Source organism: Marmota marmota, unplaced genomic scaffold (assembly GCF_001458135.2).
Source record: "Marmota marmota marmota unplaced genomic scaffold, marMar, whole genome shotgun sequence".
Lineage (NCBI taxonomy): Eukaryota > Metazoa > Chordata > Mammalia > Rodentia > Sciuridae > Marmota > Marmota marmota.
In genome coordinates this window covers 5,813,854-5,830,907 of record NW_025999863.1, presented here as the reverse complement: position 1 = coordinate 5,830,907, position 17,054 = coordinate 5,813,854, and the positions used below count along the sequence as shown (strand labels likewise).

Here is a 17,054-nt window from a genome sequence, read left to right as displayed (position 1 = left end):
CAATTCGGCTCATTAGCATGTCGACCACCTCTACGTAGTTGTACATGATTGCTGGGGAAGTTTACTTGAAGATCTACCTTCATAGCAAATTTCAAGGGTACACTGCAGTATTGTCAACTATCATCAACATGCTGCACATCAAATCTCCAGAACTGACCCATCTTATCCTAAAACTCTGTAGCCTTTTACCAACATCATCTCACTGACCCCTCCTAACAAATTACATTCTTAAAAAGTGCTCAGGAAAAAAATTAAATTAAAAAGTGCTCAGAACTCCAGAGAGCTTGGGGGTTCTGTCCCCCCATATATGCTGAATTGAAAATTATTAAAGCTGATATATTTTATAAGTACTTATTCATTCATTCAACATAATAAACCTAATGCAGCCATCATTAGCATTCATGGAGGATTTGCCCCAAGATCCACAAGGATACCAACATCTGCAGATGCTCGTGTCCCTTATATAAAGTGGCAGAGGATTTGCGTAACCTACGCATAGCCTCTCATATCATCTCTAGATTGCTTATAACACCTAATAGAATGTAAAGACCATGAAATAGTGGTTAGGCTGCATTGCTTAGGGGAAATGGCAAGGGAGACCATCTGAACATACTTAGTGTAGATATAACTTTATGTATGCATGTACATATTGTGGTGCTGGGGACCAAACCCAGAGCCTCATGCTGGGTCAGCACTGCACCACCAACCTGTGTCCTCAGCTCTAGATGCAACTTTTTGAAAAAGTATGTTTGATCCAAGATTGGTTCATTCTGCAAATGTGGATCCTATGGATATACAGACCTGACTACTCATATTAATGCAAATAATGTATTTTTAAGAACAATAGCCATATTTTTTTAAATAGCATAAGGAGAAGAGAGGTATTGTTTATGTTTTTACCAAACTTTGCAATGTCTGGCCTAGAAGAAGATGGGTAGATATATGCTTCTGCTTTCAATCTGTTTGAATATTTTAGCTTATGGGGCCACTGGGGGGGAAAATCACTGTATACTCCTGAGTAAATGAAAAAGGAAAATGATGTCTTACCTGGTGGGCTCTTTGTAAGTCTTTTGGGGACAAAAGGAGTCCCTAGACCACACTTTGAGAGTAGCACTACACTCATGGGCATGAATGAGAAGAAATGCTTTGAGCAGCACAGATAACAGCAGCAGCGTTCCCAGTCAGGACAGGGCTACCTCTCCCTACCAGTACAGGTGTCCCCTAGCGGGCATCTCAGATAGGTCAGCTTAAACTCATGACAAAGATATTGTGCAATGACATTGCCTCACTGCTTCTCTAAAAATAAATTAGTGGCATCTATGTCTACAATACACTAATGAAAACATAAAAATCTAGATGATGCAAAATATTGTATTTATGGGTATGATGTGATATTCTGATACATGTACATAGTGTATAATGATCCCATCAGGGTAACTACACTTCCACCACTTCCAACGCTTATCATTTCTTTGTACTGGGAATATGCAAAGTCTTCTGGCTATTTTGAAATATGCAATAAATTATTGCTAACTGTGGTTCCCTTCCTGTCCTGTGGAACACCAGAACCTATTTTTTTCTTACCCAGTCACCAATGTCTCTGTCTCCATCCACCTCTCCCCACCCCACCCCACCCTTCCCTGCCTCTGTTAACACTATTCTACTCTCCACATCTCTGAGATCAATATTTCTTCGTTTCCACATATGATTTGAAAATGTGGTATTTGCCTTTCTGGCTCATTTCACTTAGCATAATGTTCTTCAGGCTCCTCTTGTTGAAGGACAGGATTTCATTCACTTTTATGGTTGAATAATAGTGCATGCACGCACGTGTGTGTGTGTGTGTGTGTGACATTTAGATTGATTCTGCATCTTGGCTACTATGAACAGTGCCACACGATACCATCTCTCCCCAGTTAGAGTGGCTATTATCAAACAGACAAAAGAAAATAACAAATACAGAGAAAGAGGAACTCTCATACACTTTTTTTTAAATCTTTTTTTAGTTGTTGATGGACCTTTATTTTATTCATTTATCTATATGCAGGGCTGAGAATCAAACCCAGTGCCTCACCTGCGTGAGGCAAGCGCTCTCTCACTGAGCCACAGCCCCAACCCTCTCAAATGCTTCTGGTGGGGATGTAAACTAGAACAGCTCTTATGGAAAACAGTGCGAAGTTTCCTCAAAAAACTAAAAAGAGAGCTACTCTGTGTCCCAACAAGGCTTCCTAATTACTTCTTATATTGGTTTTTTTATGCCATTATACATTCTCTCTCTCTCTCTCTCTCTCTCTCTCTCTCTCTCTCTCTCTCTCTCCAAACTGAGTTGCCTACCCAAAGGTTTTCCTGAAGGGCTAAACCCAGCCTTGGGATCCACCAACTTCTGATGAAGTCACCCTGTCAGGCTCCATGATGGCCGTTGCCCATGCAGCAGCCATGGGGAGATGGCCCACATGCCCTAGGTCCCCATTCTCCTTTCCACAGTGTTGCTGGGTCCCAGGCTTCTCAGTTCCCTCCCGGGGAGCTCCACCTCCCAGCCCCACGGCCCAGCAGGACTGGGCTCTTCCCGGAGTGGAGGGAGGGAGTGTGGTGGGGCTGGGGGTGGAAACAAAGAGCCGGGGGGGGAGTTATAAGAAGAACAGGGAGCGGAGCAGCCCTGGGAGGGGGCTACATTTAAAGAGGTGGGGTCTGGTCCCCAGACGAAAGAGGAAAAGATACAGTCAAAGAACAGGGGCAACCCAGGCAGAGGTGCTGACTAAAAGACCAGGGGTACAACTGGAGGCAGCGTGGCGGAGTCTCCAGCCCTGTGCCCATGTCCCTCTCTCCCCAGAGCCGAAAAGGATAAGATGAGCACCAGGATCGACGCAGTGTGCAGCTACTATTCAGGTCCCACAGGCCCGAGGCTGGACAGGGAGCAGTTGTACTGGGAGCTGAGCCGGCTGACCCATGGTGTCACCCAGCTGGGCCCCTACTCTCTCGAAAGGAACAGTCTGTGTGTCAATGGTGAGTGGCTCTGCTTCAGCTGGGGTCCCCAGATCCCTGAAGGGTCTTCCTGCACTGTGGTTTCTCCAGATTCACAGACAGAGTCCCGGGCCAACCTAGAATGTCCATGGGGGCTCATTCTTCTCCCCTCAAAATCTTAAAAGGATGTTTTTTATTTAATTTTTTTGTTTATATATGACAGCAGAATACATTACAATTCTTATTACATATATAGAGCACAATTTTTCATATCTCTGGTTGTATACATAGTATATTCACACCAATTCATGTCTTCATACATGTACTTTGGATAGTAATGATTATCACATTCCACCATCATTAATTATCCCCTGCCCCCTCCCTTCCCCTCCCACCCCTCTGCCCTATCTAGAGTTCGTCTATTCCTCCCATGCTCCCGCTCCCTATCCCACCATGAATCAGCCTCCTTACATCAAAGAAAACATTCAGCATCTGGTTTTTGGGGATTGGCTAACTTTACTTAGCATTATCTTCTCTAACTCCATCCATTTACCTGCAAATGCCATGATTTTACTCTCTTTTATTGCTGAGTAATATTCCCTTGTGTATATATGCCACATTTTTTATCCATTCATCTATTGAAGGGCATCTAGGTTGGTTCCACAATTTAGCTATTGTGAATTGTGTTGCTATAAACATTGATGTGGCTGTGTCCCTGTAGGATACTGTTTTTAAGTCCTTTGGATATAGACCAAAGAGAGGGGAGCTAGGACATATAGTGGTTCCATTCCCAGCTTTCCAAGGAATCTCCATACTGCTTTCCATATTGGCCGCACCAATTTGCTTAAGCTGCACACGAAGATTCCTTCCACATTCATTCCTGTGCCCATTCACAGACCCAGCGGGAGCAGCACATGGCATTAGGGAAGGAAGAGGGTAAACCAGCCCACGGTGGCTGTTGAGGTCAACTGTGCCCCTGGAGCCCCCAGCTTCCTAACCGCAGTGATTGGTAACCTCTTCCCCTCCCTAACGGCAGCCTGGGATCCTTCATTCATCTCCAAGGGCTAGCCAGAGCTACACCTGCCCTGACAAACTAACCTCAAAGCTCTTCGCAATGCTGGTGTCCTGTGCAACAACGCCTTGGGCAACAGCATCAACAGTAACACCTGTAAGAAAGGCTAATCATTACTGAGGAATTCCTATGACCCTGAACTTCACATACAAAGTCTAGTAATCCCACCCAAAACTCTATGCACATTATGTCATAGAATCATCACTCTATGAGAAGCACACACACAAAAAAAATAGAAGTAGTTAAGGGCAGAGAATCCCTCTGTAATGGATGAAGAAAACACAAAAGAGGCTAACCACACATATAATGCTGTCTCTATTATTCATTTAATGAGTTTGACATTATTCCAGGTACGCACTAACCCACACACACAATAATGAAGGGGCCCTAATTGCTGCTATCTTTGTGATTAATGATAATGAGGATAATAATATTGTGAGCAACAAGAGTACAAGGCAATTAACTAATAACAGTAGATGTTATTTATTGATGAATCTCAGAGAAGAGCTCAGGAAGATGGGGTCTTGAATTCTGTTTTGACTTCTGCTTCTCACTCATTTTGATTTTTTTTCTTTTTAATTGACACCAAATAACTGCACGTTATATATAGGGTGCAGTGTGTTAATTCAGTCCATGTGTGTACTATGTAATGATCAAATCAAGCTAATTAACATTTCCATCTTCTTATCATTTCTTTGCATCTGAAGCCAATGGACACCTCTCTTCTGGTGCATCATAAAATAATAGTTTGTAATCTACCATCATCCTACTGTGGTGTAGAATATGAAAATTATTCTTCATATCTAACTCTATTTATTTATTATTTATTTTTTTGGTACCAGGGTTTAAACCCAAGGACATTTAATCACTAGGCCATATCCCCAGCCCTTTTTTCTTAATTTTTACTTTGAGACAAGGTCTCACTAAGTTTCCTAGGGCCTTGCTAAGTGGCTGAGGCTGGGGATCCTTGCAACCCTGCTGCTCAGCTCCTCCAGTTGCTGGGATTACAGGCGCCCGCCACTGTGCCCAGCTCATATCTAACTATACTGAGATATTTATTATCCAATGGCCCTCTACCCCTCCCAGCCTCCAGCAATCACTATTTCACTCTCTTCCTCTTTGAGATCAACTTTCTTGGCTTCCACATGAGTGGGAACATGCAGTACACGTCCTTCTTTGTCTGGTTTATTTCACTGGACATAATGTCCCCAGGGAAATACAAATCAGCCCACAATGAGATAGCATCTCACCCTGATGCAGGACAGGTGCAGCTGGGCACCCAGGAATTAAGAGGAAGCAGGTTTAATGGCTGCACTAGTTCAAAGTAAGGCTCGTGCCTAAAAAAATCCTACGAACCTGGAGTCTGGAAATGCTTGGAACCTTATACCCAATGGCGGGGGGGTAGGGGGCCTTGGAAGTTTACATTTTTGTAGGAGTCTACATAAAAGTATTCTCTTTTCTTTTTTTTTTTTTTTTGAGTTCACATAAAGTGCTTTTTGTCCCCTTTTTTAGATTAGTCAGAGGTTTTTACAAGACATCATCAAGTCTGCAGCCAAACTTAGCTTTTGCAAGATAGAGCAACTTAGTCCTCACAAAGGCATAGGAAGTCCTAACCCACCTTGAGTTTTTTGGCAGAAATTTTCGCTAATATTCTGTTAATAAGAACAATTATGGGGAGGGTTTCTGGAAAAGCTTAATTAAGACTCTTTAGTGGAGGAAGGGGCATTGCTACAACCCTAGTTGGAATGAACGGCTATTTCCAGAAAAGAAAAAAGAAAGTGGTGGTAAAGGTATGGACAAAGGAAAACTCTTAGGCACCGTTGGTGGGAATGTGAAGCACATCCATTACGTATGGAGAGTCTTCAGAAAACTAAAAATAGATGACCACATGACTTCACCCTTTCCAAGCCTCCTCCTAGCATCTCACTCTTTCTTCCCTCCCTCTGCAGGTTATACCCATCAGTACTGGGCTTCAACCAAGAGCAGTGAGTATGGATGGCCCTAAAGTCCCCATGCCCCAGTACCCTTCCTCCCCAAGCCTGAGGTAGTGTGCCCCATCCCCTGGGTTCTCAGCTCCAGAGAGGCCCCAGGCCAGTCAAAGGTCTCAGGATGGACCAAGTAGAGCCTCAAGTTCCCATTAACAGCTGGTTCTCTTGTGGCTTCCCAATGAAGCTCAGTAATCTTTATTTGTGTTGTATTTTCTTTCAGATCTAGTGACCTCCACATACCCTCTAGGATCCCCAACATCTGTGACCCCTATTTCCAGCTCTACAGGTAGGAGTCTGGACTCTGGGTCCCCCAAAACTTCATCTCCCATTCAGCAGCTGATGGATACCTGCATAGTCTGGAACCAATGTCCCCTGCCTCAGCCTGCCTCACTCTGCCCCTTGCTGCCTCACCTCTGCCGTAGCAGCCTCATTTCTATTCCTCCAGGGTCCACACATCCCTCTCTCTTTAGGGTTATTGCATTTCCTGCCCTTGGAATTCATCTGCTGGTTCCTTCTTGTCCTGCAGGTCTCAGCCCAGCATGTACCTGTCAGGGAACGTCCCCCCTTCACATCCCATACACACCTCTGTGCTCTTTTCCTTCTTGGTCATTATTACTATTTGGATTTTTTTACTGCTCACGTATTTGTGGCCTAAGACCTAAGAACAAAAGGTCTCGGCTCCTCCTCTTATCAATGAGAAGTCCCTTGTCAACCTTTGTCCTTCTGGGCTGAGAGGACTGGGGTTCTCTTCCTAGCTGAAGTCACACATCCACTCTGGTTGGCTGCAGGCTAGCCCAAATGGGCTATCCCAGGCCTCACCTGGTGGACACTGTGACTCTAGAGACGGTTAAGCTCTTCAGCCCACACCCAGCTAGGCACTAACCCGACAGGCTCTCTTTCCCCTGTCCTCCGGCTGCAGGTCTACAACCGGTCCTGGTGACATTTACCCTGAACCTGACAATCACCAACCTATATTACACCCCAGACATGGGGCGCCCAGGGTCCTTGAACTTTAACTCCACGGAGAAGGCCCTGATTCGCCTGGTAAGAGCCAGCCAATGCCTACAGGGGCCTGCTGTGTCTTATCCCCCACCAGGCCCCTCAGCCCACCCCACTCATCTCCCTGTCCTTCCTCCCAGCTCGAGTCTGTGTTCAGGAACACCAGCATCGGCTCCAGCTACTCTGGCTGCAGACTGTCTTTGCTCAGGTGAGTCTTCCCTCCATCACATCACGAGGGACTGTGCTGTCACAGGCAAACCTACCTGGAGGTGAGGGCCTGAGCCTGGTCCCTAGACAGCAAGGATCATAAATGGCTGCAGCCGTCCAGGAACGCGGACATGGAAGACACTCTCTTTGGCTAAGAGCATTAAAGAGAGGGATTGCCAAAAGAGCTGGCCTTCAGCTATTTGGACAAGCAGAGAACGGAGCAAGCAGGTTCATGGATCAGCAAGGGCAGCGCCAACTCATTAGCAAACAGGAATGATAGCTTAGGCCATTCTTGCAATGGTACTGGGGACACTGAGGTGGACTGTGAGTCCTTCCCTCTAGGTGCCCCAACTCGAGAGAGGCAGCCACATGAACTGAAACCATAATGTGAGCAGGGTTCCTGTGACCACTGAACTCTACACGGGGGCCACAGGAGCCCAGAGTGTGGACTTTGAGCTCATCACGAGGGTCCTGGGTAGAGGCTGCCCGGAGAGGGTGATGCCCGAGGCCGGTTTTGACAGCTGACTGTACATTAGCCCGAGGAAGCACTGGCCAAGGTGGCATTTCAAGGGTGGGCCATTGTGAGTAATGGCACATGTGAGAAAGAGCATGATGTGTGGGCAAAGTTCAGTGAAATAGGAGGAGAGGGAGGGACAAACAGCAGACGGTTCAAGGAATGGGTGAAGGAATGGAAAAGAAAGGAAGGGAGGGAGGGAGGGGGAAGAGAGAGGGGGAGAGAGCGGGGGATAGAGAAGGGAGGAAGGAGGTGGGTTGCCTGGGAACTGTGTGGATGGCTGAGATCACAGCTGCTGGGGCAGTGGAGAAACAGCATCCTGAGAGGAGACCCAGGGTGGAGACCCCAGGCCATACCAAGGAGTTGTCACCGTGTTTTGTATAGCAATGAGGTGACACACAAATAGTCTCTGGTGTCCAAATGTGTTACATCACACTCTGTTTCTGACCCTAGCTATATGATGTTTGGGAAATTCTTTACTATGTATGTGACTTTGTTTCCTCAGTGATAAAATGAGCATGGATAGAGTTAATGACGCTGCATCGCATACTTGAAATTTGCTAAGTAGATCTTGAGTATTCTCCACACAGAGACACACACAGGAGAAAAGCGCTATGTAAAGCGATGGAAATGTTAATCAGCTTGACTGCAAGTAATGCATACGGGTGTCAAAACATCGAATCATATTTCGATAAAGCTGTAATTTAAAATGTTTAAGAAACAGGAATAGCATCCATATCTATTTCGTAGAGTTGTTGACAAGATAAAGTGGGACAGCCACGGCAAAAAGTCGAGTACCCGGTAAAAGCTGTCCCATAAATATTATCACCTAGAAGTTGTCTTGTAAATATTATTCATAATTTTATTCAGAGCCGGGGGGGTCTCTGGAGTTGTCAGTGCAGCTCTGATTGGCATGATGTGGCTTGTTTTAAGTAAGGCATTAGCAAATGTGGTCAGGGATCATTTAAAATGATGCTGGATCAGGAAAGTTGAGCGGGCCATTGAGAAGATAGAAGGGACCTGGGTGCACCGTGGCCGTGGGGAGAAATGCTACGAGGGGGTCCGGGAGGCCTCCAGACCTCTGGCACTGACACGGACAGAGAAACATGGGGAAGGAGCAGGCTTTGTATTTCAGGGGGACAAGATGATAAGCTGAACTTGGGAAATACAGGATCAAAGGGGTCTGAGGGCATCCTTGAGGCTGTTGGTCACATGAAGTGATGCTCAGGAGAGAAGTCTCTTTAAAGTGCAATTGTGTCTTATGATCATGAGCTGGTACCTGACACAGTGGGTGTTAGCCAAGAAGAATGGGGATCCAAAAAGGAGAAGTTGGTTGAGGATGAGGCTCTGGAGAGCAACCAGTTTACAGACAGGCAGGGAGCCTGCACAAAGGACCAGACAGGAATGTGTCTGAGAAACCAGACACGACCCATAGAGAAGGGTCACGAAATCAGGAAGGGCTCGGACTGAAGGAGAGACGTGACTCTCCCACGTCTCTGGGTGTCCCCACTCCCACATCCCTGTCGTGGCAGGTCCAAGAGTGAGGCGGTCACCACCGTGAATGCCATCTGCACCTACCATCCTGACCCCATGAGTCCCAGTCTGGACCGAAAGCAGCTGTACCAGGAAGTGAGCCAGCTGACCCACGGAATCACCCGGCTGGGCCCCTACACCCTGGACAGAGACAGCCTCTATATCAATGGTGAGTGACCACTACAACAGGGGTCTCCACAGACCCAGATCTCTCTCTACTGGTAGTTCTTGACTGGGGGTGACTTTGCAACCCAGGGGACATTAGGCAATGCCTGGAGACATTTTCATGTGACCCCCTGTAGGGATGCTCATAACATCTACTAGGTAGAGGACAGGGTGCCCCTAACCTAGAAAGCACAAGATTCTATGAAGAGTTAACTAGAGCAAAACAGCTCTGACACAAACCCAGGTCTCCTTGAGAGCTCGTTTTCCACGGTCAGCACACTAACAGAGGCTGATTTCTTCTCCCCTTCCACCTTCGGAGATGAAATGTCTCTTATTCTCATCTGCTTCCATAAAGCCCAGCGGGAGCACCCAGATGATGCAGGGGACATGGGGTGCTGCAGAGTCCTATGGTTAAGTGTCTCCCCCAAGAGTCTTCAGGGGCCTAGTTCAAGTTCAGCCCTCACTCCACTTTTTTCTGTTCATCGTGACAACGTAAGGCACATTCTCAGGCCCCAAGAGCCAGCTGACTCACACTGCCCTCTGGAAACATCACCACCTTCAGTCAATACATCAGGAATGGTAGCTGTTGACACATCATAGCCAAAAAATACCCACACTACAACACTACTGCCAAGAGTAAAGACCACAACTGCGGCTCCCATTTATTCAAAGTTTCCTGTGCACCAGGAACGGCGATGAGGACTTGGCTTGTATTGTTTCATGTTAATCTCACGCAAGACTCTGGGAGTAGTGATACTCGTTTTGACCTAGAGCCACTGTCCATTCAGGGAGGAAGTCATTTGCCCAGGGATCACCCAATTATAACGCATGGCAAAATGAAGATGTTACCCAAGGACTGGAGGCACAGCTAAACCAGGAAACTCAGCAGACCATCCAAATAGAGCAAGCCCCAAACAGAAGGACAGGCAGGGGCATCTGGTGACCTCTAGCTTAACAGACTAACCAAATGCGTAGTTTTCTCCCATCTCTATCCACTTTATCCACTTTCCTTTATGCCTGGTTTGCAATACCTATACTTCTTTGTATTATCTGTAGCACGCGTTATTCTTGGCCCTTAGAAGGTTTGCTCCAAAATTGCAACTAACTTGCAGCAGTGGTGAACAGTGTGGACGCTGTTGAGTGACGGTTCTGTTTCGTGTGATGCAGGACAAGTCCTGTTACCGTCTCAGTGTTAGGGTTTAGTGTTTTACGCTGCAGAATGGGGTAAAAATATCATGTGGGATTGTTCTGGGTAATCACATGAGATCATTCAGGAATAACCCTAGTAAGTCTCAGGCCTCCTCTGGAGCCAATCTTTCATCTCCCATTGAGGATCAGAAGAAATGCCAACCATGACCCAGGCCAAACAAAAAAATCCAGTCTTCTCCCCAGTTGCTTCTAGGCTCCAACCACGATAACGTCCATCTGACCCTCAAGTCTCTCTCTCCCTTTACACCATCCCATGCCATTATCCAAATTGTTCTTAATATTCCAAACCATGCATGTCACTCTCTTCCTCCATCTCTTCCATATTTTCACCTCCCCGTGCCCCTCCTCAGTTCGCCACAACTTTGTCAATTCCACATCCCCAAAACCCAGACACTAAGCTAGAAAAAGACCCCACCATCACCAAATTTTGTGAAGGAGACAAAGCTGAGAGAGCAAAGATAGAATTAAATTATCCTTACGGAGGGAGAAAATGTCCCTGAGTGTGTTTTGACCTCGAGTGAAGCACCGTCACCAGGGCCCGGCAGGTCCCTCTTGGTTACCACAGGCACCTCTTGTTATCAACTCTCAGTAAAAACGATGGTGATGGTGTGCATCCCACCGTCAAAGAACAAGGCACAGAACAGGGACCCAGGAAAACGTTGCTTGTCTTCCCGTCTCATAAGTGTCTTCAGGACTCGGGTCTCCGGGGCTGCCACCTTCTCCTGCCTTTGCTGTGGCCATCCTAACAGGCCTTTCTTGCTGTCTCCGCCTCTGCAGGTTACAACCAACGGTCCTTGGCCCTTACCACCAGCAGTGAGTATTCAAAGCTGCGACAGATCCCCCCAATGTCCCCAGGAGCTTTCCTCTCTTAGAGCTCATGGGAGAGAACCCGACGGTGCCCTCCCTCGAGCCCTGCAGATTCCGACAGAGCCCAGGATCCAATTAACAGCTTCCTCCCCACACGCTTTGAGGATGGAGCCAATTTCCACACACTCCCTCCTGTCCCTTGTTCCTCCAGGGACTTCCACCTTCTCTCCAGGACTTCCTACCTCCCCGACCCCAGCTCTAGGCAGGAACCTCTCTCTGGGGTCTCTGGCACGGGGTCTGGCCCCTGCTGACCAGCAGCCCCCAGGCTCTCTAGCCACTCTGTCCCTCGCTCCCCCACTTTGGCCGCCCCACAGATGTGCTTGCTTTCCTGGCACTGTCCCACCTGAGGACCTCCACTCCTCGCGGTTTCTGCAGACTGGCCACCCCCTTCCCTCGTACCTCCTTATTTTCCAAACGTTCCCAAGCCCCCTGCTGTGGAATGGCACCTTCCCTTATTCCCACCTTGCTCCCAAGGGTTTGCACCGTCCCATCCCCCTTTGTGTTTGTCCCCGGGAACTCAGCACCCAGTCAACACCCACTTCCTATTAATTGTTTGAATGAGTCCATGAATGAAAGAAGCCACCTCTGTATGTTATTTGTGGATTCAATTCAGACATCAGCAAATTGTTAAAAATCTAAATCAGGAGTTTGGTTCTTGCCCTGTCCCCTCGTTTTTCCCAGATGTGGGTCTGAGGGCTCCCGAAGCTTTAGAAACCTTTAGAAACTTGTGGGGCTTTCTTTATGCCATGGAAACCGTCCCATCCAAACTCTTAAGCCTGAGCCACACTCTAGGGGCCCAATCACTAACCTTATGTCATCGAGGAGACAAAGATTTGGCACAGAGAAAATGTCTCTTTAGTTCAGAAATAAACATCTTTCTATTGGCACATCCACGTTCACAGCAGCATTAGCCATAATAGCCAAAAGATAACGAACAACCCAAGTGTGCACTGACAGACAAACGGGTAAACAAAAATGGAACGCACCTGTGCAATGGAATACTATTTAGTCCTAAAAAGGAAAAAAAAATTCTGATCCATGTTAAAACTTGAAGATATGTTGCTAAAGAAATTAATTTAATATAGAGTTTCAGTTTTGCAAGATACAAAAGCTCTAGAGATTGTGCCACAACCAACACAACTGGCCCTTCACCCCACCACCCCAGACACGGAGGTCAGAATGAGCCACGGCCCCCTCTCTCTCCAGCTGCAGGTACAAGCTCGTACCTGGTATCCTTCACCCTCAACTTCACCATCACCAGCCTGAACTACACAAAGGACATGGAGCCCCCAGGATCTGAGATATTCAAGACCATAGAGAGGATCTTGAAACGCCTGGTGAGAGTGCGCCCATGCTCACCGTCCCATCTCAGTCTTGTCCCCAGCCCTTTGTCCCACCAGCTCACCTCCCTCCCTCCCTCTCGTCCCCAGCTCAGGCCTGTGTTCCAGAATAGCAGTATCGGGCACCTGTATTCTGACTGCCAACTGACCTTACTCAGGTGAGTGCTCCAGAGAGATAAGCAGGCCACGGGGGAGATGACCACAAGCTGGGCCCCAGCACCCTGCACCCCCTGTCCTGAGGACAGCTGACTCCCAGCTCCCATTCAAGTCCTTTCCTTCCAGAAGCGAAATAAAAAATGTGGGCTCCCTGGATTCTTTCCTTCCTGAGAGACAAGGAGGAAGGCTTGTATTGAGCACTTACACAAATGTTAACTGCCATTGGGTCTATACTGTGGCCTCATTTCAGAGATGAAGAAAATGAGGCACAGAGAGGCTGGGACATTTACCTAGAGTCACCCAGTGAGTGAGTGGCAGACCTGAGATTTAAACAAGTGGACACTGCCTTCTTTCACCTTGCCGAATTCCCAGATTCCTTTCTTCCACCCCTTTCATCCTGTTTCTGTCTTCAGGGTTTGTGAGGTCTTGTTGCAGATGTCATGTTAAAGTTTAGTACACATATTGATTTTTTTTTTTTTTTTGGCACCAGGGATTGAACCAAGAGGCCCTTAACCATTGAGCCACATCCCCAGCCCTTTTTTATTTTATTTTTTTATTTTGAGACAGGGTCCTGCTAAGTGCTGAGGCCAGCTTTGAACTTGTGATCCTCCTGCCTCACTCTCCTGAGATGCTAGGGTGTGCACCACCGTGCCTAACAAATATCAACATTTACAGATGCCACATCCTCTTTGTATGGGGACCATGGCTGTCCTATTCATTTCCAGCCCAAGGCCACTTGATTGCCCAGCATCCCCCCACACACACCTTCTTTATCCCCTCCTTCAATGGAAGAGTCTCCACCACCCCATCCCTATGTCCCTCTCTGCCCAGGCCTGAGAAAAACAGAACAGCTACTGGGGTGGACGCAGTCTGCACCTACCGTCCTGACCCCATGGGCCTCGAGCTGGACAGAAAGAAGTTGTACTGGGAGCTGCGCCATGAGACCCACGATGTCACCCAGCTGGGCTTCTTCACCCTAGACAGGGACAGTCTCTATGTCAATGGTGAGCAGCCTTTAGTAACCACAAGCCAAAGCTGAGAATCCGCACCTCAGAAGAGGTGCAGACTTTCCAGTTTGCCACAGACCTGTCCTGTGAATTGTCCTCCACCTAAACAGCCCCCCTTGAGTAACCAGAAGGCACCCATGAGCCCTCAAGTTTGCAAGTCCTTCTCTTTCCCTCATAACTCCACATTCCAGGGCTGTGACCTGCACCTGTCTGAGCCACAAAAGCCTTTTATTCAAATGCATGAAAGAGAATATCCCTCTTGCTGAAGCCAACGGGGATTCCAGAGTCTGACCATTCACCTTTCTCCCCATCGGTGTCTCAAAATCCCCTCGAGATCCTGAAAAGCACAGCTTGCAAATATACACCATAAGAATTGGGGGGTATTTATCTCCCCAAATAATCACAAGCCCATGAAGACAGAGACTGGGTCTCCAGCTTTTCTCTTTTAGGAAAGCACACGGCCACTCCCAGATCCTAAGTATTCCACTGAGTCCGTCTGAAGCCTCTGCTGCAGATGGGGACGGATGGGCACCTTCTCCTGCCTGCACTCCAACCCTGTCTCCTTTTCTCATTGCAGGTTATAACCATCAGGCCTCCGGTCCCTCTCTCAGCAGTGAGTACTTATCCTTGATGACCGTGTGCACAAACCTCTTGTGAACAGCTGAGTTCTCCCACCCTGAGTCCAGGGACGTGGAGAGAAAAGAAACCAGTGGACTGTCTCACCCACCCCCACACACTCAGTGGCCCGGGCTTGTCAGGGAGACTCATGGTGGCACCCGTGCCCAGCCCGGATCCCCCTCCTCACTCCATTCTGTTTCTCCTCAGCCGCTGTGAGCTCTACTTTGTTCCCAACGACTTCCACGGCGCACGCCCACCTCTCCAGCTCCACAGGTGGGTGACTTCTCTTTCCAACCTCTTCCGGGAAGTCAGCGTGCACAGCCTCAAAGCGAGGACCTGGGAGATGCGGGGGGGGGGGGCAAAGGAAAGCGTGGGGGGTGGCCGGGAGCTGCCACAGCCACCTCCTGCTCCTCTGTGAACGCAAGAGCCAGGGGACCTGTGCTCCTCATTTCCCTAGCCACGTTGACCTTAGGCACTTTACTTACCTTCTTCATCTGCCAAGTGGAGCTATAACATTTCCTAAGTTTGTTATGAATGTTCAATGAAAAGACAGTTATGTGACCGGTGACAGCATTTCAGTCAAGGATGGATCACACATGGGACAGTGGTCCCATGAGATTATATCGCCCAGTGACATTGTAGCCATCTTACTTGTGTAGGTACACTCTATATGTAAGAACCTCGCACAGGGCTGGCAGGAAATTGAGTTTGACAAGTATTTATGGGGTGCCAGTTCTCTACTGGGCTGAGGAAATCAGATGTGGTCCTTCCCTGGGGTTAGTGCCCTGGGTCACCTGGAAGGTCCATCCAGGTAGAATTGATAATAAGAGAGAGCCATAGTATTCAGCACTTCCTGTGTGTCCTCACACATGCTGTATTCTTTCAATTCTCAGCTTTTCACTTTGAATAAATAATTATAGGTTCAGGGAATGTTGTAAAAGTAGTAGGCACTTCCCCTAAACTCTTCATCCAATTTCCCCAGTGGCTACACCTTGCACAACTCTAATACAGTATCGAAATCAGGAAATCAACATTGTTAAAATCAAGACCTCAGTCAAATTTCACTAGTTTCTTACATGCACTCCTGAGTGTGTGGGCGTGTGTGTGTGTGTGTGTGTGTGTGTGTGTGTGAGACCATTTTATCATATGGGCAGATTCCTGTAACCACCCCCACAACCAAGAGACAGAACTGTTCCAGCCCCACGAGGATCTCCCTCCAGTTACTCCTGTACAGTCATGCTCACACAGCCCACGCCCTGGCACTCACGGATCTGTGCTCTCTCTCTATAATTTTATTTTGAGAAAAATTAAATACAGGGCTGGGGTTGTCACTCAGTGGTAGAGCGCTTGCCCAGCATGCGTGAGGCATGGGGTTCGATCCTCAGGACCACATAAAAATAAATAAATAAAATTTAAAAATGTTTCCTTTTAAAAAAAAAATAATTAAATACAAATATAAAATAAATGGAAATGGAAATATGCCAGTTGGGCCTTTGGGGATCAGCTTTATTTTGTTCTTGTGCGATGCCCTTGAGATGTGCTGACTCTCTAACAAACAGTCATCTCACTTTCATCATGTCCCTACAAAGTAGGGTCCCTACAAAGTGTAGGATTCCCCCCTTTATAGTGGAAGCAGCTGAGGTTCAGGCAGGTAAACTGTCCACAGTCATCCGGATGGTGAGGGGCAGAGAGGGAATTTGAAACCAGACCCCACTCAGCCGTGTGGCCATAACCACAGTAACAAAGCTCTCAGTGTGGCCTCTCTGTTAATGGACAAGTTCTGGGAGCCATGGGATGGGGTGCGCAGGGGTAAGCCAGTTCAGTAGGTGAGAGAGGATCTCCTTTAAGGACTGCTGTTCGGCGGATGTTCAAAAAAAAAAATAGTTTGTTACACGTTAAGTGGGACTGAATTGAATTTTTCCCTTATACTCCCAACCATGACATTTCCCCAATCCTGTTCCTTTTAGCTCTTTCTCCAGAACCTGTTAGGGCCAGAACTCAATCCCTGGCCACCCTGACGGGTTCCTTAATCTGCATCTGGGCTTCTAACCTACTTCTGTGGCAGTTTCCAACACCCGGCTTTCCTCCCTACCTGGCTGTCCCTCTTCCTGTCCTGCCGGCTGCAAACCCTCCAGCCAGGTCCTCTGAAGTTGTCTTGGGGCCCAGACTAGGTCTGCCATACATGCGGTCTCTGTTTCTGCTCCCCAGCTGCGGTGGCGGTCCCTTCCCAGCTGCCATTCACCCTCAACTTCACCATCACCAACCTGGAGTACGAGGAGGACATGCAGAACACGGGCTCCAGAAAGTTCAGCTCCACGGAAAGAATCCTGCAGTACCTGGTGAGAGCCCCGCCCACCTCGCTTGGCCCCGCCCACAACCCCCAGACGGGTTCCAGCCCCACCCACCTCACCCGGCCCC

At 47.8% G+C, this 17,054-nt stretch overlaps 1 protein-coding gene across 1 annotated transcript in view; it reads left to right on the top strand.

The window, feature by feature from the left end:
- Window positions 1-17,054, top strand: part of Muc16 (mucin 16, cell surface associated) — a 94,392-nt gene that overhangs the window by 23,992 nt on the left and 53,346 nt on the right. Inside the window, 13 exon segments of the mRNA XM_048811108.1 lie at window positions 2,831-3,003; window positions 5,983-6,018; window positions 6,242-6,307; window positions 6,941-7,065; window positions 7,161-7,228; window positions 9,274-9,443; window positions 11,426-11,461; window positions 12,722-12,852; window positions 12,946-13,013; window positions 13,843-14,015; window positions 14,596-14,631; window positions 14,844-14,909; window positions 16,845-16,975. Coding sequence (XP_048667065.1) covers window positions 2,831-3,003; window positions 5,983-6,018; window positions 6,242-6,307; window positions 6,941-7,065; window positions 7,161-7,228; window positions 9,274-9,443; window positions 11,426-11,461; window positions 12,722-12,852; window positions 12,946-13,013; window positions 13,843-14,015; window positions 14,596-14,631; window positions 14,844-14,909; window positions 16,845-16,975 — 1,279 coding nt within the window.